Below are 25,115 nucleotides of genomic sequence, written 5' to 3' on the forward strand. Positions count from 1 at the left end.
TGGGTTTTGTTGTGGGTTTTTTTCTGAGCTCAATTTAGAGAAGGGTAACAAATATTTTGGGTTTGCTCTGAAATCGTTACGGGAGGAGTTTCTGGATTATACATCACGGTTGCTCCTGCAATGAAAGTGCAGCTCTTCTGTCAGGGTTTCAGCCTGGTGATGTTTCTGGCTGTTAGGGTGAAACCCCAGACTGTCCCCATTGCAGGAGACAGAATGCACTTGCAAATTCATGCCAGCACAGATTTTTATTAGGGAATCTTATTTACATACTGCATTCTCTTCTTGCACAAGAAAGCTGGAGGCATTCTTCTAACGTATTTTAGAGGCAATTTGACATTTTCTAATGGCTTTCAGGTATAATCGAGCCTGTTCCATGCCTGCAATTTCCAAAATAAAACTGGAAGATTCTTTGGTTCCTGCTTTTTTTGGACAATCATTACTCTCACTTTTTCCAGGTTGACCTATAAATGTCCATATGCTGCAGGATAATTGCAGTAGGTGTAGGTTCCTTTGGAGACGGTCTTGTGTGGGAGACAATATGACAGCTCATCTGCATAGCACAGGCATCATACCCCTGACTTGATTTAGCAAAGAGTCCTGGATCTGGAGGCTTCTCCCGTTTAGCCTGTATATTTAGGGGATTGCTCATATACACTGTGCACTCGCACTCTCTCGTAGAGTCATTTCTCTGTTATCTGTGGGCAGCTCGGCTGGTTTGAGAATAAGTCGCAGCCTGCAACAGGCGCAACACTCCCTGGCTTGGGGGCACAGCTGCTGCTGTTGGATCCTCAGGCTGTATCCAGGCATCCCGTGTTGTTAAAAAATGTGTGTTAACGTACAGCCGGAAGATTTTATGTGAAAAACTTTGGGCTGACCATGTGTGACAGCAGCGATGAAGGCTGCACCGATAACCAATGGAACCGATGTCCCAGGAGAGTGTTCAGTCATCCAAACCCAGTGCCTTTTGGTTAGGAACCACACACAAGTCGTCCCTAGATTTGTTGAGCCTACGTGAGACTCCTGGGGGCAGAAAAACATCTTGGGAAGCTGGGATGCAGGTTGTCAGCCTGAAATTGGGATGAGGTACAGGAAAAGGAGCTTCATCACACCGTTCCACAGCATCCCTAACCCTGTTACAGTCAGATGTCAATGATTCTCACCTGGCAGTTAAGGAATTTGTGGGCATTTAAGTGTTTATTTTGAAGACCTCCAGCAGGCAGATACCCTTCCTGTCTGACAGGCGTGTTTTGGAGAGGGATTGAGCAGATGGGCTTGAACATGGAGACTGGGCACTTTGTTTTGGAGTCCTGTGTGCTCTGAGGAGGTGTTTTCCGTGGCTAAGGACCCTACAGAACAGTGTGCTCCTCCTGTGAGCGTGGCAGGGCTGTCTCCTGTTGTGTATCTTGGTGTCTATTGAGACCCCTGTGAGCAGAGGCTTCCTCAGCCCCATGGAGGGACGTGGCCTGGGCTCACCGGCTGTGCGAGGAGCAGAGACATCAGAGCCGTGAGGGGCTGTGATAGGCAACTGGTCCCTGTCAGGCATACTGGGGGAGTTGGTTGTCATGCTGGTACTATTGGCCATCAAGTTTTCTGTGCCTGTGTCCTGGGTGCTGACGGGGTGGTGGCCCTGGGTGTCGGTCAGACTACAGCTGTGGAAAGATGCTCTGGTCTCCAGGTGTCAGTCACTCTGAGGGGCTGTAGCAGGAGCTGGAGTCTGGCTGTGTCAGGCCTACTGGAGAGGTGGCAAGGGTTGGTGGCTGGGTGACAGTCTCACTGGGAGTGGGTCTGTCAGCCTCGTGGGAGTGGGCTGCATCAGGAGCCAGGAGTGGTCTCAACGTGTCAGTCGCTTTGGGGCTTGAAGCAGGGGTTGGTTGCTGGCTGTGTCAGCCACACAGGGGTGTGTGTGACAGCGGGGCAGCCTCAGAGTCTCAGTCACACTGGGAGAGTGACAAGGCTGGTCCCTGCCTGTGTCAGTCACTCTGGGGGTGTGATGGGGCGGTTCCTGCCTGTGTCAGTCACCCTGGGGGTGTGACAGGGGCAGTCCCTGTCTGTGTCAGTCACACTGGCAATGTCAGTAGTACTGGGGGTGTGATGGGATGGTCCCTGCCTCTGTCAGTCACACTGGGGGTGTTATAGGGGAGGTCCCTGCTGGTGTCAGTCACATTGGGGGTGTGATGGGGCGGTCCCTGCCTGTGTCAGTCACACTGGGGATGTTACAGGGGCTGTCCCTGCTGGTGTCAGTCACACTGGGGGTGTGATGGGGCAGTCCCTGCCTGTGTCAGTCATCCTGGGGATGTTATAGGGGAGGTCCCTGCCTGTGTCAGTCACACTAGGGGTGTGATGGGGGCTAGTGTTTGGCTGTATCAGTCAGCCTGGAGGATAACAGGGGTTGGTGTCTGGGTGTCAGTCACACTGGGGGAGTGACAGGGGCTGGCCTGTGACTGCGTCATTCCCACTGGGGGGGTGAGGAGGGCCAGCCTCTGGCAGTGTCAGTCACACCGGGGGTGTGACGGGGGCGTGTGTGTGTGTGTCCCTGCCTGTGTCAGTCACATTGGGGGTGTTACAGGGGAGGTCCCTGCATGTGTCAGTCACACAGGGGGTGTTACGGGGGGGTGTCCCTGGCGGTGTCAGTCACATTGGGGGTAGGACAGGAGTATGTCACTCACACAAAGGGTTGTGAGAGGAGCTGGCCTCCAGCTGTGCCAGTCACACTGTGAGGCGTGACAGGGGCCGCTCTCCAGCTGTGAGAGTCCCGCCGGGGGCGTAACGGGGGCCGGTTTCTGGGTATCAGTCCCATGAGGGCCGACCTCTGGCTGTGCCGGCCACCGCGGCTGAGGGGCCGGCGGCCCAGGTGCGTGTCGCCACCGGGGCTGAGGGGCCGGCGTCCCGGGTGCGTGTCGCCACCGGGGGTGAGGGGCCGGCGGCCCGGGTGCGTGTCGCCACCGGGGGTGAGGGGCCGGCGGCCCGGGTGCGTGTCGCCACCGGGCACTGCGGGGCCGGCCTCAGGGCCGCGTTTCCCTGGGGGCGTCAGTCGTCCGGGGGCGCGCGCCACGGTTCCTAGCGCGGGCTCCGCCCCACGGCCGTGCAGCGCCCGCCGATTGGTGGAGGGGAGCTGTCCGTCAGGCCGGGGCGGGGCCACGGGCGCGTCACCAGCGGGGGCGGCCTGTTTCCCTCTGCCCGCCCCTGAGGCGGGTCCCGGTATAACATGGCGGCGGCCGGGCTGGGCGGTGGGCGCGGCTGCCCTCGCCCGGCGCGGGGGGAACGCGGCGGCCGTGCACGGCCCGGCCCGGCCCGGCCAGGCCCGGCCCGGCCCGGCCCGGCCCGGACGCGCACGGTGAGGGCGTACGGGCGGCGGGGGCTGCTGCGGGGAGGGCCGGGCTGCGGGCAGCGTGAGCCTCCTGCCCGCCCTTTTGCTCTGGGAGGAGCGAGGCGAGACAGGCCCTGAGGCGCAGGGCTGGGCAGCTCCCCTCGGCCGCCTTCTGGCGGGCTCCAGCGGCAGTTCAAGAGGTGCTCGGTCCGTTTTCCTTTAAATCAAAAAAGAGCTCGCAGAGAGGTTGCGTTGTCCTAAAGCACCACTAAATAAAGTCCTCGTGTCTGCTTCGTCAGGTACTCCAGTAAAAAGCCTTTATGCCGAATGATTATTTGAAAAGATTATCAAATGCTTTTGTGAGTCACCAACCGAGAGGTTACAATACAAACCAAATGAGTACAGCTCAAAGGTATTGAGAGATGTGTTCAGCAGGGAGAGATTCCTGCCTTTAACTTTTTAACAAGCTTGTGTATGCATTTTGTGGGCTTTCAAAACTAAGCGTGTATGAGGTACACGTGCAGATAACATACAGCTCTAAAACCACAGCCAGTCATTGCAAGAAGCCACAGAGCGTGTCTGTTCTTGTGTGTGCACCTTCTGGCCTGCACCAGAAGGGTTAGGTTATTGCTCTGCAGGCTCCTTTACAGCCTTGCGTGTCCAGCACTTGAACTGAGCTGTCAGAGTTGGGTGGGGGTTGTTTTGAAGGTCAGGCAATAGCGTTGCATAGAAAATTGCTGCCTGTTTAGATCAGCGTGTGCAGAGGAAAATGCAAGTTTAAGAAACTAAAGCATGCCAGCAAGTTGTTACTTGATCCTTGCTTAGTTTCTTCCTGTTAGCTGTTCCATGTTCTTTACAGCTTGACTAGATTTTGTAACTGTATCTGTTTTTCACTGTAGTTATTAGGACTTCCATTCTCAGCGTGTTCGTTTCTTCCAGGTTCCTTGTTTATGAGATGCCTGTTGACTGGGTCCCAAAGACGTAGAAGATCCTGGCAATGTTCACGGAAAAAACCCATGTTGTAACAGGCTGGAGCTGGCTAGACATAGTGAAACAATACCTTGGTCCAGGTGATTTGAAAGAGGATCCTGCACCTTCTTTCAGCCGCGCTCTCAGGGTACTGCTGGGGTTTTTGGCTGCTCACTCTTTGTGGCTGTAGCATGTTGCGTGTGGTGCAAACAGCTTTGGTGGGAGAGCGCTTGCTGGTGAGTGCTGTGATGGTTTTCTTGCAGAATTCAGTCTCTCTTAACAGTAAGCAGCTATTGCTAGTCTTTCACCAGAGTTCAGTGTGTTAAAGAGAGCCCATCTTTCCCCTGGAGAGTTAAAAGTTCAAGCTTCAGTCAAGTATCATTTCAGTCTCTCTGAATTCAGCTCCTACTTAGAAGAAAACTTGGTTGTTGGGCTTTTTTGTTTTATGTAGAAGAGTCTGAAGCTCTCAGACGTTTAAAGTGTTTATGACAGTCCTAAAACAAAGTAGCCAGATGTCAGCGGAGAAACCTATATGGCCAATAAAAATTCAAATTTGATGGGATGTGATCATAAACCCTTCATAAAATATATTAAGCTCCCATTGTGACAGCAAGCAATTTTGCACTTTTTAGCAAATTTAACAGAAACATGGGAGCATAGAGTCTAATCCTTCAAAAAAAATTTTTTTAAATTACTCAAATCTGACAAATAGATTACAGATACTCATCTGTCCTGACAGACTCTTCACATTTAAAAAACATAAAATGAGGCAGCATAAATAAAAAGAAGGATTTGGCATCTATATATGTGTGTTGGGAATATAAATGTAGGATGGGTAAAAAGCACCAATAATGTAATTTTAATAGGAATCGTATATTATAAAGAGATAGGTGTTTCACTTATTTTTCTGCTGCCTTTTCCTGGAGGATTATAGCTTATTTTTTGTGTGTGCTGGAATAACTCATCAAGGCTGATGGGATAGGCTTAGAATGCAGAATTTAACGAAATTGTGTGCTTATAAATGTGAACTATGAAATAGAAGGCAGGGTACGTTTTAAGTACCTCAGTATTAGGAGGAAAAATTATAGTATCTGGAACTTGGTAGAGCTAAGTATATTCAGCTGAAGACCAATATATACATGAGATAAGACCTCCAAATTTTGGTTCTTATTTTAGGTTAAAAGGGAAACATTAGTGGAGTGGTTTGTTCTTCGTTACTGAAAGCAGGAGGCTCATGGGGACTGTGCCCATGAATTTTATGAGTATGTAGGCACTTTTGTCAGTCTGGGTGTTGCCGTGCGTACATGCTGGTTTTATTAACCTTGTATATAGAAGCCCTTTTCTGCCTCATCTTGGACTAACAGCAGAAGACATGGTGTGTTGAATAGAGTTGACCATGGACCTTGTTCTGACCCATGAGACACCGTTTGGAGTGTACTGCATTATTTAGTACTACTAATGTGTTTCCAATTAAACTGACATCTTAAATACTAACTTTTCCTGGCAGATAATGAAATCCTTATTTTTTTCCCAAGGAAGCTGACATGAAAGAAGCCAGCCATGAGAGGTTGCAGGAATTTGTACTGACTGTGTGATTACTAACAAGCAAGCACTATACGATACCATAGGCTGGAGCCGGGTTTCGTTTCTGTTAATGACAGTTGCCAGACAAGTGAGGAACATTCAGGTGATTCCAGGCAAGCCTCAGAAAGGGTGGGCTGCAAAACTAGCTTGCAGCTGGAAGTGGATGAAGATTACTCACCACCTTCTAGTCCCAGGTGCATCCTCCTAGACCTTCAGTCTGACAAGAAATCTGTATAGTACAGTACAAAGAAGAGGAGATACCTGAAATTTACTACCAGAAGTGTAATTCAACAAACCCAACAACCTTGACCTGCAGTGTGAAGATGAATGTTTAGGATGCTTTTCCTCTGAACGCTCTGAGGAACCTCAAGGAAGGATAAGAAAGAATGAAAACATTCTTATTGATGCTTTTGAGGAGGAGGAGGAGGAGGAGGAGGACCTGGAGCACCTAAGATGCTTTGGTCACTTCCTCCATGATCCCTATGAGGAAGACCATTGCTTGCTTGCATTACACTGTTCCTTGGCAGCTGCAAGAGGAAATGCTGCCATTGTATCATGTTGAAGTCAAGAGGGATGTGCAGTTGTTGGATATGATCAGGACCAGCTGGACTCACCTGGGCACCTATGCTTGTAAGACTGATGTGTTAAATTAGAGCTGTTGTGCACATGTGCTAAGTGTTGCTGTCTAGACTATCACCACCCCCTGGGGCTGGTTTGCAAAAGCATCACTGTTAGGATGCACAGCCCACTTGGCCAGAACGACTCATGCACCTCCTCCCTCCATACATCCTCTCATGTTTTAATGTATTAGTCATAATAAACCATTATTTGGATTTTTTAAAAACGGCCATTCGCTGTCTGCGTCCCACACAGGCGTGCTGGGCTGGGGAGGTATTGGTGCTGTATATGCTTATATATTACTGGAGTTTTCCTTACGAGGACTGATGAATGAGGGATGGGTTGTGTGCTTCCCTTCTGTAAGGGAGGTGGAAGGGGTGCATGGTTCTGTGCGTCTTGGGTCTAGGTGGAAGAAAGCCTTTGCTCTGCCCAGCTACTGTGTTGCAGTAAGAAACATCTAAGAATTTTTAATTCAGAAAAATTATAATAAAAATAACGAAAATCCTCTGAGGTTTTCCCCCTAGTTGGTGAGAGTTGGAATGGTTCTTTCTCTGCAAGGTTTGCCATACTGAGCAGCATGTGAGTTTCTTGTGGATTCAAAGGCTGACATTAAAGGAATGTTGCTAACTTAGTTTTTAACTGCCTGATCTAAAGAAACTGAACTGCCCCTCTGCTCTCAAAAGTAGCTGGCTTTTCTGTGTGAAAGGACTAGGTACGTTTCCTCACCATCAACTCCCAGCAGAGTAGTTTCTGGTTTTGTGTTTATTTTTAGAAAGATATGTAAGAGCAGAAAAATGTAGAAATGGGAGCATTCTTATATACCATTATTTGCATGCCAACAATATACATTCTTGTTAATTTTTCATTTCAGTACCGTATTTGCTTTCAATTGTAGAAGCCCATTTCCAAAACCCGTAGGAGTTTTGTTAAGAAAAGGCAGCAAGATCACTGTCCGTTGTGCAACATAACTGTGCTGTTAAAGTTCTCTGCGAGGTGACACGGTGATGTTGGAGAGTCGTTTCAACTACAGGAAGCACAGAACTGGTCAACATGATAATGGAGAGGTACAGAGCACTGAGGGTCAGGGACCACTGGCTGCAGTTGGAGCTTCCCAACAGCGATCCTGGGGATTGGACCTTGAAGGGTTCCGTTAATGGCGGGAATGTAAAACTGGACACGTGGGAATGAAATGTCCTGACAGGGAGTATGAACAGGAGGGAGGGCTGCAGAGCCACGGACGAACAAGGTCTTTTAGAAATGGTGGTAGAGAAATGGTGACTATTTCTGCTCCAGAGCTGTAAGGGGTGGAGGAAAGGAGCTTGAGAAGGCCTACGGACTGTGCTCGAACTGTGGCTCTGGAAAAGGCAGACAGGATCCTAGGATGTGTTGGGCAAAGGACTCCCACAAGGAAATAGTGCTGCTGTGAAAGGCCCTGGTGAGGCTCTGCTGACGATGGTACTCAGGGTGAAGAAATCCGGGGCGAAGAAATCCTGGCTGAGGCTGGAAGCGGGGCGCAGAGGCGGGGGCCACGGACAGAGCCCTGCTGCGGGCGCAGAGCCCCTTCCATCCCGCGAAGCAAAGCCTGAAAGTGAATCCAATCGCTGCCAAACTTCTGCGGGAGGATGCGCGGTGCTGCCGTTTCGGGGGGCGGGGGGAGCACCCCGCGCCTTGCAGCGGGCTGGAGCGGGAGGAAGGCTCCGGTCCCCGCAGCACCGGGTGTCCGAGCGGGTGCGGGTGGGAAGGGCGCCCGTTCGCTTTGGAACAGCGACCGGCTCCGCCGCACCCCCCGGCCGCTGCCGCAGCAGTTTGAAACGGGGCGCCGAGAGCGGGGCGGGGGGTCCAGGTTCCCCCCCCCCGGGCGGCGTTACCGGAGCGGTGCTGCCCCGGTCCCGCCCCGCCGCTGGCGGCCGCTGCGGGCCGGGCCGGGCCGCGCTGCGATTGCGCCGCCGCCGCCGGGGGCCTCCGCGCCGGCGCGAGGGGCTGCGCGGTGGCGGCGGGGGTGGCACCGGCCTCTGCCGAGCGAGCGGCACCGGCCCCCCGCTGCGGGGGGAGGCGGGGGCTTCGTTCTGGCTGCAGCAGCAGCAGCAACAACGAAAAAAAAATCCCATTTTTCCTAATTTATTTCATTTTTTTAAATTATTCTTTTCAAGCTCGCATCGTGATGTAAATATCCCCCCCAGCCCCCGTGGAAACCGACCGGGCCTGTCTCAAGGAGTTTGCTTAAGCCAAGCAGTGCCAGCATCCCTGGAAAAGTTCTTCTGCAACAAAGGACCTCCCAGATGAGTTGTGGGGCTGGGAGCCGGCGCTGTGCTGCTCGAGGTGCTCGGCCCGTGCAGGAGGTGAGCAACGGTTCTGCGCTTATGCACTCGTTATTAAATTAATAGGAATGGTTGAAGTTGGGGGATGACCTGAACCATTCCGTTCCAGGCAGTGAGTAATGAAGAAAACTAATTCAGCTTGTTTTCTGTATCACAGCAGAAGAAGGCGCAGCTTGTGTCTCTGGTGAAGCTGGTCTTTCTGAGATGTGAATAAGACCTTTCACTTAATGCACATTGCTGTAGTGCCTTTGTAACTATTTAAACCTACTGAAACTAAATAGACAAGCTTTATATGTATGTATGCATGGAAATGTGGAATTATGTACATTTTAACATGTATATTTTTGCACGTATGTATGTGTGTTCATATTCAGAGAAGTTACCTAGACAGAAGCAGTGAAGAGGAAGTGAAGAAACAGTGGGAGTAAAGGAAATACAAAAAGTGGGTGTGAGGGAGAAGGTGGCAGTTGGAGGAACAGCCAAGGTATCCATCAGGACAGGAAAAATGCAGTTTCTGAGCTTAGACTAGCAATTCAGTGTGAATGCAGGTTTAAACCAGGTGAGTGAAAGCTCCCTGTGGAGCTGCTGTCAACAGCAGCTGCTGGGACAAATCTAGAAAACCTGTTGCAAATCCATGCTTTTGTATGGCATAAACAAAAAGATCTTCACAAGAAAGTGTGTGACTGGTATTTCTGACCAATTACCATTACTTATCTTTTCTGCTAGCAAGGCTGGTCTGCAAAAGGGGGTTTACCCGGGGAATTTGAAGCTGTTCCAGTGGGCCAGCTCTGCAGGATTGCTAGCTGTGCTTTGAAGCCTGGGAGAGCTCTAAGTAACTCTCTGGACAGCTCTTTCATGCTTTTCCTTACATAGGTCCTCTTTGCACGGTGCTAGCTGGCAGTGGCACAGGGACCCCATATATCCCCAAGGCAGAATATTTCTGGTCAGGGTGGGAGACCAAAGGTGGTGCTCCTGAGCTCTCCAGACCCACCCCCCCCTTCCACACATTGCTTCTGGTTTTGGCTGTTTGACTGACACAGTTTCTGGGTCTCACTGCATTACCTAACTAGTTTCTGAGGCTTGTGACTGGCACTCCTAGTTCATATTTAGCAAGGTAAAAACAAAGATTAAACATGAATCCTCAGAACAAGGTCTTGTGGTGGAGGCAGCTGTGATGTAGGACTTGGCTGAAAGTGTTTGCACCCCAGAGTTCTGAAGTTTTCTCATCTTTAGGTGAATTCAAAGTGGAAATTATCAATTTATATTTGTAGCGAAGGCTGGATTATGATAGAGGATTTAACTTCATTAAACATTGTCTGTATTTTGTATGCTGAATGTATGTTTTCTACCTGTATAATAGTAGAAGACTGTTTCTTGTACCGCTTAACTAGTAGTCTGTCTCATTCTTTTAATCAGAAAAGAATCTTCACTGTGGTAACTGTCTTCTGTTAATATCAGAAAAATCACTGATGAAATGGGTGTTCTATTTTCTAGGTAGGACTGTAAAGAGAGCTGAGAATGAGATGGACTTCCCATGAAAGACCTGAAGCTCTTGGTATACACATCTTTGATGAGCTGCAGATGAACACAGAGTACGCCTTGGAGGATGGATGTGAATGCAGACTGGGACTCTGAGAATAGCATTTGTGACACAGGTGAGAAGCGTTCACATTATTCCAGAAAGACCACTAAGCAGGTGGGCCACACATCTAGCCTCCAGAAGGAGGTAGACATGAATTACTCACAGACATGCAGTCCGTGTTGCAACTCTACTGGACCTTCAGGTAAGCAGGAGCTTCCTGCAGAGCTGCAGTGTGAAGACAAAGAAACCTATGAGACCTACCAGCATCGAGGTGAGAGTACAGCTGGGGTATTCGTCCCCTCCAGTACCAGGTTTGACCTGCAGTGTGGAGATAAAGATTCAGAGCACTGTCCCTCTGAGCAGTCCAAGAAACCACAGAACAGACTACGTGACGATAGCAAAAATACCGTTCTTGCTGATGTGTTCGATGAGGACCTGGAGCCTGTCCCCGAGGGAGCTCTGCCGTATCGGTGCAAGAAGTGTGGTGCTGCTTTCCAGGGTATGAGTGAGCTGCAGGAACATAAGCGAACTCACCTTGTGGAAAACTCATACCGATGTCCTGTCTGTGCCAAAGAGTTCTTCCGTGCGGCAAATTTGCGAATGCACAAGCTCATTCATTCTAGTGACAGGCCACACAAATGTCCAGAGTGTGACAAGGGTTTCATTCGCACGGCCGATGTCTGGAGGCACCTACGCAATGTGCACAAGATAGAGCGCTCCATGGTGATCTTGGGAAATGGCATGGCTAGGAACCCGTGGTCGATCGTGCACCGTAACCAGCACACTGTTGAGTACACTGATCAGCCTTGTGCAGAGAACCAGAAGTCTGAGGAAGATGACTATAATAAACCTTATGCCTGTCCAACATGCGGCAAAGGTTTCGATAAGCCTAACCTGCTTTCCAAACACAAGGTGATCCACCGGCAAGAGAAGCCCTATAAGTGTCAGGAATGTGGCATGGCATTCGTCCAGCTGCTCAGGCTGAAAAGACACCAGCAGACTCACTCTGGGGAGCGTCCCTTCTATTGTGAGGAGTGTGGAGGGACGTTCACGCGGCTGGCATCGCTCCAGCGCCATCACCGCATTCATACTGGAGAGAAGCCCTACTCTTGCAATTACTGTGGTCATTCATTCACTGAGTCAGGTACCCTACGGAGGCATGAGCGCACACACAAATTGGACAAATCTTAATTCTTTGTTCATTTGTGATTGTCGTCTCCTTGGTTGCTTCTTACTTGAACGAAACCTGCTTGGTTGGGATGGAGAAAGCACTCCGCTGCATGCGCTCTGGCCAGTCCAGACCCACTCCTTAGCAGTGGCTGACAGGGAACCCTCGTTCGTCAGGGGGATCTCTGCAGCTTGTACTGGTAGAGATTGCACTTACTGGCTTTAAACTGGCTTTGTGTGAAAAAATAACCTAATTACCACCGAGCAATGAAATGTGAGGCCTAAGACAACTGAAATCACTCACATGTGCTAACACAGCCTCGATTTGCTGAACTGACGATGCATCAGCTTGAGCTTTTTGCAAGGATGCACGGGCTATGAGACTTCTCTCTGCAGTCTTGGTCACTAGATAAATTGGCCCTACCCTCACGTGGGATGGCTCTTTGGCACTGGGTTTGAAGATCTGTTGTTGCAGGTCTTTGCTAAGTCAGAACAGTCCAGAGTTGTCACTCTACCCCTTCTCTCCTTGCTTTCTGCTGAATTTTTCTTTCTAGTACTTCTTTTTATTTGGAGGGAAGTATCTTGTTGGTTATTTAAAAAAAAACAACAACCACCCACAAAACAGTTCTTTAATAAACTCAACAGTTACCAGCCGTGTTTCATAAATGTTTTTGTCTAAGGGAGTACACATGCACTGTTGTGTGATTAGCTGAATGTCTGTTAATAATGGAAAAAGCTTTATTTTCGCTATGATGGTGTATGTTCTTGGGGTGAGGGATTTGAATAGATTTGTGTCTCTGATGGAACAGTGCACTGTAAATCTGTCCAGCTGAGTAATACAGTAGCAGATGTTTGAGAACACAAAATGCAAAGAGCAGAAGACCAAATTTAAGCCGCCTTTGCTACTCATTGCATTGGAATCTTCTTCATTTAAACGTTTTCACACACAAGGAAGCTTCTCATAACAAAACCACGTTTTGTGTTCTGTGACATGTCTGAGCACTACCTAAAGCGTCTGCGAGGCTCTTCACTTTGATTTAGGTTCAAACGTCTAGTGAAGAAAAATTTCCTTAGAAACTAGCCCAGCAGTCTCAGGCAGGTGCTGCCAAATCCCCTGAGGCTGTAACTTCCAAAGAGGTATGTATTGCCTCAGCTATAGCAGTGGGGTTTTAAACTTTGAAACTTAGTAATGACACTTCATCTACGGTTAACCACTGTGGTAGAATCATTCAGTTTGTCCTTAAATTGCAGCCTTAATTTCCTCTCCGTGTCAGAAAGCTTTGCTTCCTTTCCCCTGCCAGCTGCTGTAATTTCACTAATTTCTTTCTAATGCATTCTGCCTTTTCAGCAGGAAGTTGTGCAGCAGAGTGAAAGTAAAGCTTCAGGGTAATGTACCTTTGCATTTACTACCAGGCTATTTAATGTAAAGTACTGATTGTGCCATTTGTTTGCATGTTTCATAGTGTAAAAAATGGTGATGGTTGCTTAGCACCTTCCATCCGTGCAACAGCTGAGCAGGCGTTTTACAGCTGTGGATACTGTTGTGTTTGATGTGAGGTCGTTGGCTCAGATCAAGCACAACCAGCCATCCACAGCAGCACTTTAGCTTGATTGTGAATGGGAGACTAATTCTCCCAGCCTCACTTATGGGTCATTTTAATTTCATTCCTCAAAGGAGTCTCCAGATTAGGGAGCTGATCTGCATCCCACTTCTTAAGGATGTGTTATGTTGTCTGAAACTATGTACTTTTGTAATGCAGATACCTCTGCCGGGATGGCTGGACCCCGCGTACCATACGCATTCGCTACAGCTGTGAGTGAGACTTCTCCAAACTCCCCTCTGCAGGTAGTTCCAGTACGGTTTTAGGTTTCTGAAGGTCTTTTGACAGGGCCCCTCACCAAAGGGTCAGTCTTACCTGAGAGCTGCTTAGTGTCTCTAAGAGGAGAGATCTTTGCATGAAAAAAATCCTGGCTAAAAGGAGACTGTGGATAAATGATCTGCAAAGAGACATCTTCAGTGCTGATTTGGGGGGACTGTGCTGTTCAACACAATCTGAAATGACCTGGAGTGAGGGCAGATAGCAAGGTGACAAAGCCATTCCAGAAGCTATCATGCAATAAGTTTCCACTCTTTATCTTCTAAACCCATTTTGAAGTTGTCAGCTGCAGTCTCCCCTTTTCGGCATTCTGCTTCTCCTTCAGGTGTGCAGTGCTCTTGCTGTAGGGGGTTTTAATATCCAATTAAACTTCAGCACTATGTGCACCTTCATGTTGTGTGACTGTTCTGCTTAGACAGTTGTGGTAATTGGGAACATCTAGTTATTCTGCTTTTTGGTGTTAGCAGTTGGTGGAATTCGTACCTGTAAGAGCATAATGGTGAAAGTGTTTTGAACAAAGGTCTGTTTAATGGGAAGGGTAAATGGTTGGTGAAATGAAAACTACTAGGCTTAACTAAAAGGTTGTTAAAAAGATACTTGCCTGGAAGGTTGACTTGCATATAAAGTGCTTGAATGTGTGAAAGGAGTAATTAAAATGTGGCATGGTTTCTGGGAAAAGTGTGTTGAACCCTCTTCAAAGAAACTTCCACTAACTCCTGAGCAAGCTACAGGAAATTCCTTGGAGCTTAAATCTAACCCAGAGATCATCACTTCAGCATTTCACATTTTTAATATAAAGGTTTGGAAATGTCTCCCAGGCCCTGATGCTCTCACGGTGTCAGTCCGAATTGCTGGTAGCCTACAACAGACATAATCAGTCGCATTAGCTAGCTGAAGCTGGAAGAGAGTGAGCAAATATACCTGCTGTACAGCATTGCTTCATTAGAGAGGTTTTGAATTGTGTGGTTTCAGTAGAAGTAATTTTTCTTTGACTCAGAGTAGCTCTGTTAGTTCATTTGTGTCTGTAAAGGCCATGGAAGAAGCAGTTCCCTTTGATACTGTGCTGTGCAGAGGACTCGCTCACAGGCTGTCATTGCCGGGGCATCACGGGAAGCACTTGGACACAAGCACGGCGCTGGAGCTCTGGGCTAGGCAGGGGATCCCGATTGTGCGAGTACTTTTGGTTGCTGGATGGTGTTTGTGAACGGTGGAATGTAGAAAAAAGCTTTGCTCTTTGCTAGTTTTCCTGTCCCCTCACTACATCACTTCTGCCCAAGTCATTTCCATCACAGGAAAATTGTCCCAAGACTAAGAAGTTAGAATAGCTCCAGCACTGCAGACTCCTGGCCCTCACTGACCTGGAATCACCGGCCAGTCCTTGGCAGCTACGGTACTATTTTCTTTGTTAACAAAGGAGTTGCATGGTAAATACACCTGTGCTTGTGGAGTGTACGTACAACACCTTGCACAAAGGAAAAGCTACTACTGTACAGTCTTTCTGCTGCTCTGTATAGTGTCATCCTCCTCTTAACACTATTTGCCTTCTCCCGGTGTGGAGGAGTCTGAAGCAGGAGTCTGATGTAAACAGGGAGAACTAAGCAATCCATCATTTGTCAATTAATCTGAGCAAAGTGCATTGAAATCTCTGGAGTAGGCAGCTTTTATTTAAAGTGAGACTTCATCATGTGATGATCTGCCTCTGATGTTGTGAAGTTTCTGTTGGCATAAGGAGCCTCCACTGCGGTTTCCTTACTTACAGACTGAAAACGAGCAGGGGCTGAGGTCTCACCAACAGAAGGGCAGATGAATATTTCATTAGGATAACATAGTGGAAATAGAAGGGAAAACAGGTTTTTTTATTATTTTGGTGGTCCCAGCTGTGTCTGATGCTTTGAGAAAGTTAAAAAGGTGTGGGCCTGTGCAAGGCTAGGGTCATCTAACCTCCAACTTTTAAAACCAACCACTGAATGGGAGCCAGCCTATGAAGCAGGTAACACAGCCTCTGCACCAGAGAGCAGTCTACTTGCAAATTCACTGCAGGGTGGCTGTGCTGCTGAACTGCCTGCTGCTATGTGGCAGTGCTGTTTTCCAGGGAGCACAAATGAACGTGCTCATGCAGTTCATGTAATGGCTTTCCTCTTGTTTATCTGCTAGAGGAAAACATCAGAGCTATCAGCTCCTCTTCTTATTAAGGATAATTGTTGCTTTCCTGCTTCAAATCTGAAAGCAGGAGCGGTAATTTATTCTGAGCAGGTCTGTTTCTGTACAAGCTACAAGCACACATCTTGTTGGCTACAAGGGACTCTTAAGGAGTAGGTCCCTGGGCTCAGAGCCATGCACACGTAGCAGGAAGGTAGCCTCGCCACCAGCTTGCCATTTAACACCTACTCCCAATAGCCACCTGGCATGTCTTAAAAAGAGATGTCTTCCTCGATGCAAGGATGTTCTTTGTTGAGTGTGGTAAGTTTTACCCCAAAAGAGTCAGCATGTTTTGCTCACCTGCTTGCCCAGCCTCTGTTCTCCTGCTTGAAAGAGATTGTGCTAATTTTCTTCTTCCTCGATACTCTGACCATTGTTGCTGCTCCTGAAAATACTGCTGGTGGTGTCAGCAGGGATGGTTTAGTGACTTCAGCGGGGTTTTTTTGGCTTGCCTGGTCGATTGACAGTAATTTAGAAAGAGGAGTTACTAAAACTTGAGGTGTCAGCAGTTGTTAAAGGATTTGGCGTGAAGACTTTTGATGGGTAAGTGGTGTGAGTGATGGATGACTTGTTTTCATCTTGGGGAAAGGGAATTGGGAGAAGGTACTATACAGCATCCAGTCTCCCAGACCACAAGATTAAAGTGTGATCTAACTGAACTTCCTTGTGGGACCTCTTAGGAAGCTTGCCAGTATGTATGTCTTAGCTCTTGCATTTAAGAAGCTCTTGGACCAGTTGTATAAATATGAAATCCAGCTAACCTTGTTTAAAAAGGTGAACTTGCTTGTGGAAGTTTGTCTGCTGACTGTGTGAAATGGTTTGCCCCAGGAGCCTGAAAAAAAGGCATTGATTTTTGCACTGAGAAGAGTCTGTGCTCTGTAACGTGGTTCAGTGCAACCCCACGGAAATATTTCTGCTGGCACAGTGTTATATGTGCTGGATGAAAGCTGACCTTGCCAGAAGGCACGGCTGTGTTGGAGCACTGTGGGAAAATCCGGGCATTTAACACCACACTGCCTCTGCTGCTGGCACTGAATCCAGCGGACTGGGGATGTTTTTCACCTGGTGCAGTAGGCTTTGGGAGTTGCTTCCTTCCCAGAGAGCTGGGGGGTTGGGGGCTGTGTTTCCTGAGTGCAGAGGGATGGTTAGCTGTCCTGTCTTCACCTGCACATCAGCTCCTGGTTACAGCGCAGCAGCGTGCGAGCACGACAGAAGTGCACTACGTGGAGAAGGCTGAGGTCCCTGTTTGTGACCATGGTCCTGCAGACAGAACCTCTGCTGAGACAAGGCTGCCTGCATACTCTCTGCGAAGCCTACCACCAGCCTTTGCTTGTCACGTACCAAACCTCACCCCTCAGGATACCTGCAGGCTTGGGTTGAGGTATAAGAAGACATCTGTGAGTAGTTGCAAGACTTTGTGTCCTGCTTCACTTCTGAACATGTGCAGATGCACAGTCCTTGCATACAGTAATAGACACGGAAATATGCTATGCATCTGTGCAAATACAGCAGCACATGTGAGCTAGAAGTGCAACAGTTTCTCTTTCAAACTGTTCATGGCATACATGAGTAGACAGAGAGTATTTATTTCCAGTGTATTCACTTGAGAGAGGAACAGCAGCTTTAAAATAGCTCCAGGGCAGTGGAGTTCATGTAAACACGAAGAATATCCCCAGTTTTAACTACATTATTTCCTTCTCTGTTTGCATACTGTGACACAGCATCCAGTTTGAAATGATCAGACAGTAATCACTACAAGAGTGAAAAATAAAGCTAGGCTCCCCCTGTCCTTGGCAGCTACAATACTATTACAGTACAAGCCCATTTATTATGAGCACATTTCTGTATCATCATTTACAGGTATATTTACATGTTTTCAATAGCACTGCGTGCCCAGGTGGTCTGGGAGCAAAGCTTGGCTCTTCAAGCAGGTTTTTGCCACTTTGAAGGGCAGAATAAGAAATCCAGAAGTAACATCTGAGCAATGTGGGACATCCTCCCAAAGCACAGGGGGTTAGTGCTGGCAGCAGTGTTGTTGTAAAGGTCTGACCCACTAAGGTGGCAAAGCGAAAGACCTTTGCTCCACTCCAAACTGGAAACAAGGATGGCTCTCGTTCTGGATGTGCTTCCTCAAATTGATGTGTTTTCTTGCGATGGAAGACAGCCAGCTCTGAGCGGGGAAAGGCCCAGCTTGATCTGCTTTGTTCATACTGAAGAGGGGGAAGCAAATTTGGGAGGGCTTTCAGAAATTTCCAGAGCCTTGTTGAGTGCCTTGTGCATTCACCTGTCTTTTGACCTGACTTCCTTTTTATTTTACAGTTTGCTATAATTGCTTTTTTTCTTCTTTTATCAGGAAACAACCTTGAGGAAGAGGTTTAAGTGACTTTTCTGTCTTGTTTTGTAAAGATTTTGCTGGCTGACTGTGTACAGACCTTTAAGACATGACCACCACCCCTGGCAGTGGAAGTGATGGAGTCAGCCTAGCATGCACCTTCCTGTCATGGTTTAACCCCAGCCAGCAAATAAGTACCATGCAGCCGCTTGCTCTCTCTCCTGCCCTGCAGTGGGATGGGGAGGAGAATTGGAAAAAAGGTAAAACTCATGGGTTGAGATAAGAACAATTTGATAATTAAAATAACAACGACAGGTGTAATGAAAAGGAGAGAGAAGGGAGAGGAATAAAACTAAAGGGAAATAAAGCCAAGTGATGCACAATACAATTGCTAATGCCCGGCCAGCTCCTCCCGGTTTATATACCGAGCGTGATGTTCTGTGGTATGGAATAGCCCTTTGGCTAGTGCAGGTCAGCTGGGCTGGCTCTGCTCCTTCTCGGCTTCTCGTGCGCTGTGTCTCACTGGCAGAGCATGGGAAACTTGAACAGTCCTTGATTTACAGTAAGCACTACTTGGCAACAACTAAAACATCAGTGTGTTATCAACATTATTTTCATACTAAATCCAAAACAGCATTGTACCAGCTACCAAGAAGAAAATTAACTCTGTCCCAGCCCAAACCAGGACACTTCCTTATTCTTTCAGACTGGTCCGCCAACCGTTCCTGGAAAAGCTGGCATGCTGGAGGTCGGACAGGCTGAAGCAGAGTGATATGGACTCTGCAGCAGCACAAACCCACTACGTTTCTGGGCTTCATCTGACACCTGCTTCCCTTGTGGGGGAAGGGGATACTTGTCCTAAGACCACGCAGAGCCCTGTTCTCCCTTCTGGAAGGTCAGTGCTAAACACCAGCTCAGGGTATACTCAGCTTTGCTGTGCATGAGAGAGACTAAAATCTGGGGATACTCTGACTCGGGAAACACCACCAGAAGCTTTCCTGTAGTGTTCTTGTCTCCTTCCAGTGAACATGGTGTTGGGCTGGCATAGCAGGAGGGATGGAAGGAAGGGCCAGAGGCAGGGGTGCCCTTGGGTGGTGGGCTGAAGTGTAAGCCAAGTGGGACTGGTGGAGGTTATGATGAGGTCAAGGATGACTTGGGGTTGTGACAAGAAGCATGAGGTTCATGTGAAGAGCATTCTGGGTCTTGGATCCTGACCAGACCTGGTGTTGGTGAGCAGGCATTAATAAATAACACGCTTTTAGCTAATGAGAAAGGTGGAAGGGGCTTTCAGTTTTCTCCCAGATGCCAGGGCCCTTGCTGAATTGAAGAGGTTGGCAAGGTGCATCTGCTGTGTCCCCTGACCATTCCATGTCTTTCAGGCCCACCTCTGGCCCCATGGGACCCTCAGGTAGGTGGGGGGTGAATCTTCCTTCCCAAGCCCTGTGTTCGTGGAGTTGTGAAAAACAGCTGGGAAGTCCCTCTCCCAGAGGTGGCCAGCTGAGTTTTTGGGAGGAGCTGGCAGTGTGAGCCCTATCTGCATGAGGATGCTCCAAGGTGGGCTCCCATCCAGAGAACTGCTTCCCCTGCCTGAGAGGCTCGGGTGCAGCTGGTACACCAACGTAACTGGTGGGAAGCAAATAATGCTGGGCAGTAAGACAGCAAGGGATGGGACTGCAGCTTCATCATGGAGCTGCTCCCAGGCAGCTGCTGGAAAGGCCTTTCAGGCAAGTGCTCTAAATCAGACAGTGAAGCTCGGAGCCCTTTATGTGAATCTGGCTGGCAAGATGTTGTTTGTCACCAAGTAAGGCTGAATAAATCAGGTACCAACCTCTAAATATCTCTGTTGTCATTTGGAAAACCCTTGGGTTTTAGCATTTGGGGACGCAGCAATAACTAGCAGTTAATTATCAAGTAAGAAAGAGAAAAAAAAGCGCCTAAAATGCTTCTTGCCCTTTTGTTCTTCACAGTAGACAGGTGAAAACAATATGTTCCCAGCAGTAACTTTTAATTATTTCACCACTGCACATCTCCCTTACACTACAAGTTAGAAATGTCAGTTTAATTTTCTTTTAATTGCCTCAGCTATCAGGTACCTGAGAGAAACCATTTTTACCAACTGTCTAGTCCCTGTTTTGGTCTCGGAAAACAGCTTATTGCCGTAGAAACACTCAGTGCACTTCTGCTTTGGAAAGAGGCTCTCCAGAGAGGAGAGCGAGGGTGCAAATATTTTGCCTGTAATTACCATATCCAGCATACTCTGTGTGAAAGGGTTGTGTGTTGCGGTGCTCATCTGTTTGGCAGCACAGGAGGGTTGGGCTTTGATTTAGTTTTCCTCACTTAATTCCATGTGGAATTTAAACCCAGTGTGTGTTTGTTTAACCCATAGAGGTGTTGGGATTTTCACCGTCCCGTGGAACGTGTACAGCACCTTTGCACGGCTGGGGCAGGATGCTCAGCCTTGCCAGGGGGATGGATGCCATGCCAGTCAGGCTGGGATCCTTTTTTTCCTGGAGGGAGAGTAATCAGAGATAAATAATGCACGAGTGACTGAGCTCTGCCTCTTTGCCCAGTGCTAGATCAGCCTGCTTTTTGCTGACCACCTCCTCTTTCCCCGTCAGCCATGGGCTGGGGGCTCCCTGGGGTGCAGAGGCACTTGCAGCCTGGTTTTCCTCTAGCTGTGCAGCTCTCCCTCAACCACTTGTCCTTGTGATGGGAAAGTCAGGGTTCCTCTGCGCCGTGCTGGGGGGTGTCATCGTCCATGCGGAAGGACATGGAAGGACACTCACCACCAGGGCTGGCGGGTGCTGCTTGAGCGTGGCCATGCAGGTGAAGGCATGGGAGCAGGCAAAAAGTTGCTTGCCAGTGTGTGTGTGGTGGTGGCAAGCGAGGTGGGAGGACTGGGTGAAGGCTGTGCTGCTGTCAGGGCACTGGTAGGGCTGCTTACCTGTGTGCAGGCAGTGGTGCTGTGCGGTGTGCCCTGGTGCGAGTAGGCTTTGCCGCAGAGCTCACAGGCATCGGGCTGTGCATCTCTTGGTGGCTCAGCAAGTTGCTGGGCTACTTGTAGGAATGCTTCTCCAGGGGGAACCTCTGCAGACCCCCTGGCACGATGGCCTGTGTGCTGGTGAGAGCTGATGCTCACCAGGTGACGTGGCTGGAGTGGCTGTCTCTGGGTGCCTCGCCAGAGTTGCTGCCCAGGGTCACTGTAGTGTCCTCAGCACCACAGAGCCTGGTGGCCCTGCCATCCATCCGGGGTGTGTGCTGCTGGCACAAGGGTTCCCCGCAGCTGAGCTCACCACTCAGATGAGCTCACCAGCAGCTTCAGCTTCCTGGCCACGCCATTAGCATTGACAACGGTAAAGGTTTTATAGAAGACTTCACCTTCCTGGCACAATGGGTCCCCTGGCATTTCTCCCTTGGGCCATTCCCTGGACCACTCTAGTTGCCCTCCTTGGTTTCCTCCTCATCAACATTGCCATATGTCAGATCCCCTTCCTCTCCTCCAGGCTGCCATGGGTGTACTCCTGGTCCAGATGTTCAGGGTGCCTGGGGCTTGCTGTGCTCCTCACCTGTGTCAAGCATGGATGCCTCTGAGGCTTCTCCACCCCCTGAGCCATTGCTGTAGGGGACCTGGATTTTTAGCAGGAGGGGATGATGAGTGTGAGGCACAGAAAGCAACCAGGCAGCTGTTTCTTAATGTGGCTGATCTTGTCTTTGGTCACATTGACTTATGCTTAGATCTGATGTCCTTTTTCCTTCTTCTAATGGCTACAATGCTTATTTGAAAGCATGGATTTTTATTTTCTGCACGATTTTCCCACTTTTTTAAATACACAATTACCAGGAAACAAAACACAGATGTTATTAATTACAGAGGCCCTGATACTCTGCCAGATTTCAGATCCGGTGGCTGTTTCTCCTGATGGCTAAGGAGATGACATGTTACAATGCCAAGTGAGCACTAGCCGCTTCCTCCATCCTGGAGGGGCCCAGCAGAGAAAAGAGCTCCATGTTAATGCAGAATCATGCAGTATAAAAAAGTATCATCTTAGTAAAGGTCATGTGGCCACACAGAGCATTTCCAGAGAAAGAAAAACAGCAAGAGGGTGAGAAACCAAGGACGACATCTTGGAGCTGTGATGGTGAAGGTGGGAAAGCTGCCCGACAGCCCACTGGGCTGGCTTGGCAGAGCAGATGTCCTGTGTGCTGCTGGCAGTGGATGTGGGCAAGCCGAGCTGCTTCCTGCCCCTAGGCATGGCAGCAGCAGTGCACCCACATTTCTACTCCCCTCTCTTATGCAGAACATTTAAAGAGAATTAAAATCAGACCCTGACTGCGAGCCAGATGCAGCCAGCAAGCACTGGGTTTGCTGTTTGCGGGGTGTGCAGTGCCGAGGAGGGGAGGTTTGGCATGTGACCAGTGCATTTTCACCAGTGCTCTTTGCAGTTTTGCAAACAGGTCAGCGGGCTCTGCTCATGCGCGTGGGTAAAATGGCCTGAGGAGCTTATGCTGCTTGTGGAGTCTGAAGAGCAACGTGTGTCTGTTCCCCATGCTGCTGCAGGGCTGGGGAGGTGTGGGGAGGGGGGCATCTGAGCAATCGTTTCTCAGGAAGGCAAAACCAGCTGCAAACCCCAGCAGAGAAAGGGAGAAGCTCCATTCCTGTCACTGATGGGAGATGCGGTGAATTCCTCTTTGGATGCTGATTTACTAGTATCCCCCATCAGCCTTGTTCAGAGGCTGCTGGGTAGTTCGAAGCCAGCTGGCTGAGCCTGAGCGGGCCTGCTGCTGACAGAGACAGCGCTTGCGAGCACTGGGAAATGCCAGCCCTACTTTTATCTGTGTCCTTGCTCCCCAAGGGGAAAGCTATGGGGGAGCGTGTACAGGCTGTCCAGCCTGCTGCTGCAGAGAGAAGGGAGAGGACCTGCAGGAAAACCACACACCCCCCCTCCGCGAGGGCGAACCTGTTTCTCCGAAGCAGCTTTCCAGAGACCGTAATCCACCCTTGGTCTGCAAGGGGCTGCCAGGGGCATTTGGAGGTCTCATTGCGGAGGGGAACAGAGCCCAGCAGCCTCTTGGCTGTGCCCTGTCTGGGGTCCCCCACCCACATCGCTTCTCATCACCCTCAGGCCTGCCTGCCTGCCTCCCCCCTGCCTCCCCCCAGCTCCAGCTGGCAGAGCCTTACCTTGATGGATGAGCATGGACGGGCCGCCAGCGGGGCAGGAGCAGCCCCCTGGGCCCCTCAGTGGGAGACAAGGGGGGCTGGTGCAGGGCATGCTGTGCAAGTATGTCGGTGTCTAGCTCACCCTTCTGTATCCAGTGGCCCAGCTGCGGAGCCTCCAGAGGTGGGGCCCTTTTCCCTCATCCCAGCCTTGGCGCCTGCATCGAAGAAAGCAGCCTAGGAAATGCAGCAGGGCTGCCCTGCCTGCCTGAGCCCTTCCCTGCTCCTCCTCCCCACCGATGATGGAGAGCGCTGGCTGCCTGCTCACTTTGTGCCTCCTGCTGCACCTACCAGGAGGCTTTCGCCTGCTCCTGGCTTTTAGATGTTATTGCCACTTCTGCTGGAGAGACCCCCAGCATCAGTAGGGCTCACTGGGTGCTTTTCCTGCGTCTTCCTCCCAGGACTTCATGCCGCAACCTTCATCTCCAGTGCATTATGTTAAATCCCTGCTTTTCTTCTGCTTCAAGATGTGCTTGTCACCATCTGGTTGTTCCTTGGCCACCACGCAAGTCCCTCCCCATGAGTCCAGTGTGGGAGCTTTCTTGCTTTTCCTCCCTGCTTCTCTTACTGCCTGTCTTGCACACTCTGCTTAGCCTTCCCTTCCTCACAGCAGGGATTTCTGTCTCCTCTCTGGCAGCAGAATCAAACCTTTCCCCTTGTTTTGAGCTGACTCACTTCATAGGCAGTCTCAGCACTGAGGACCCTCTGCCTACAATTTTTATTTGGGATTAGCAGAAATTAAATCCCCGAAAGTCCTGGCAACAGGTAATATTTCAACAAAACCACTACAGAGCAGCCTTCAGTCCTGCACTGCTCATCAGGGTTTTGCATGTAGTTACCCCCAGGCTGCACTCAGAGCATCTTGAAGACAGTCCAGAGCACAATACCGCTCACCAGGTGGGTGTATGACTATGACAAAACCATCTCCATCCCACTGCCTGCTCCCTGGGTGCTCATTTCCTCTGGTTTTCCTCTCTTGGACAACTTGCATGCAGTAAATGAAAGCATGTGTCTTGGAGACAGATCTGGATCCAGTAACTCAAAGGAATTAACGTTGCGGCGCCCACAGGAAACCAGAGACATGCAAACCCGTTTCTGAAGTCAGAGCCAACTGGGCCACGAGGTCGCTGCCGAGCGACAGCATAGGTGAGCAGCCGTGAGCAGGCCGCCTCAGCAGGGCACTGCTGCTTTCCTAGGGGCTGAAATCACTCTTGATTGTGGGGATGTGATTTTATATCACTGGCTTTTTTTATATGAACTGCCTCCCCAAACAGTATTCTCCATACGTTAGCATCACTGCTCCTGGTAGTGTGAATCCTCCTCCCAGTAGTTTTTTTTCTCCATCCCTCCTGTTGCACACCACACCATTCCAGCAAAAAGCAGTCACCAGGTCTTGGCAGCATCTCTGTGAAGCAGAGGGGATTTTTCTTGGCCTGAGGAATAGTGATAGGACTTGAACCTGTAGGGAAGCTGTCACTGAATGCAAGCTGGGGATGGTTTAAAAACCAGAGGGCAAGAGAAAGTCAAGGGAAGAGATCTGCAGAGGTTGGAAGCAGGTTTGGCTCATTATGGTGAGAGGAGCATCATCACTGGGGCCAGCTGAAGCCTGTTCACAAGCTGCAAAGAGAGCAGGGACCAGAGCTGGAGCTCCCTCTCTAACACAGGTTGCTAAAAATAATGCCAGGCTGGCATGGTGCCATGGTGACCCTGGCATTGCTTGTCCCCCTCCAGCCATGCTGGGTGTTTTGGGGTATTTGGGGGGGGTCCCTCCCCATGCATGGCTCTTTCCCTGCTCGGGGCAGGCGTGCTGCTACGGCCAGCCTGAAAGAAAAAAGAAATACTGCAGAAGAAAAAGGTAATTTTGTTGTGTATCACTCTCCCCTTCAGACTCTTGAAATAGGGGACAAACGTTGTCAGGGAAAATACAACAAACTGTCCTCCACGCTC

At 49.5% G+C, this 25,115-nt stretch overlaps 1 protein-coding gene and 1 long non-coding RNA gene across 12 annotated transcripts in view; both read left to right on the top strand.

Moving 5' to 3' along the window:
- Positions 1–2,734: 2,734 nt before the first annotated feature.
- On the top strand, positions 2,735–18,198 carry LOC121095729 (zinc finger protein 501-like). 10 transcript variants are annotated; one of them, XM_040610921.1, is made up of 7 exons: positions 2,735–2,851; positions 5,812–6,490; positions 7,374–7,542; positions 8,629–8,817; positions 10,291–11,522; positions 13,306–13,391; positions 18,028–18,197. In XM_040610921.1, the coding sequence occupies exons 5-7, from the start codon at positions 10,403–10,405 to the stop codon at positions 18,064–18,066; spliced, it is 1,245 nt and encodes a 414-aa protein (XP_040466855.1). In that variant the 5' UTR covers positions 2,735–2,851; positions 5,812–6,490; positions 7,374–7,542; positions 8,629–8,817; positions 10,291–10,402; the 3' UTR covers positions 18,067–18,197. The 10 variants fall into 10 exon arrangements, with proteins under 10 accessions (XP_040466855.1, XP_040466854.1, XP_040466853.1 ...); XM_040610920.1 differs by lacking the exon at positions 2,735–2,851 and adding an exon at positions 3,301–3,334; XM_040610919.1 differs by lacking the exon at positions 2,735–2,851 and adding an exon at positions 3,306–3,342.
- Positions 18,199–18,463: 265 nt separating this feature from the next.
- LOC121095731 overlaps positions 18,464–25,115 on the top strand; it is a 36,534-nt gene continuing 29,882 nt past the window's right edge. For both annotated transcript variants that reach the window (XR_005830190.1, XR_005830191.1), the window contains exon 1: positions 18,464–18,848. This is a non-coding gene — a long non-coding RNA (uncharacterized LOC121095731). The remainder of the gene's footprint in view (positions 18,849–25,115) is intronic.

The sequence above is a fragment of the Falco naumanni genome, chromosome 11, assembly GCF_017639655.2.
Source record: "Falco naumanni isolate bFalNau1 chromosome 11, bFalNau1.pat, whole genome shotgun sequence".
Lineage (NCBI taxonomy): Eukaryota > Metazoa > Chordata > Aves > Falconiformes > Falconidae > Falco > Falco naumanni.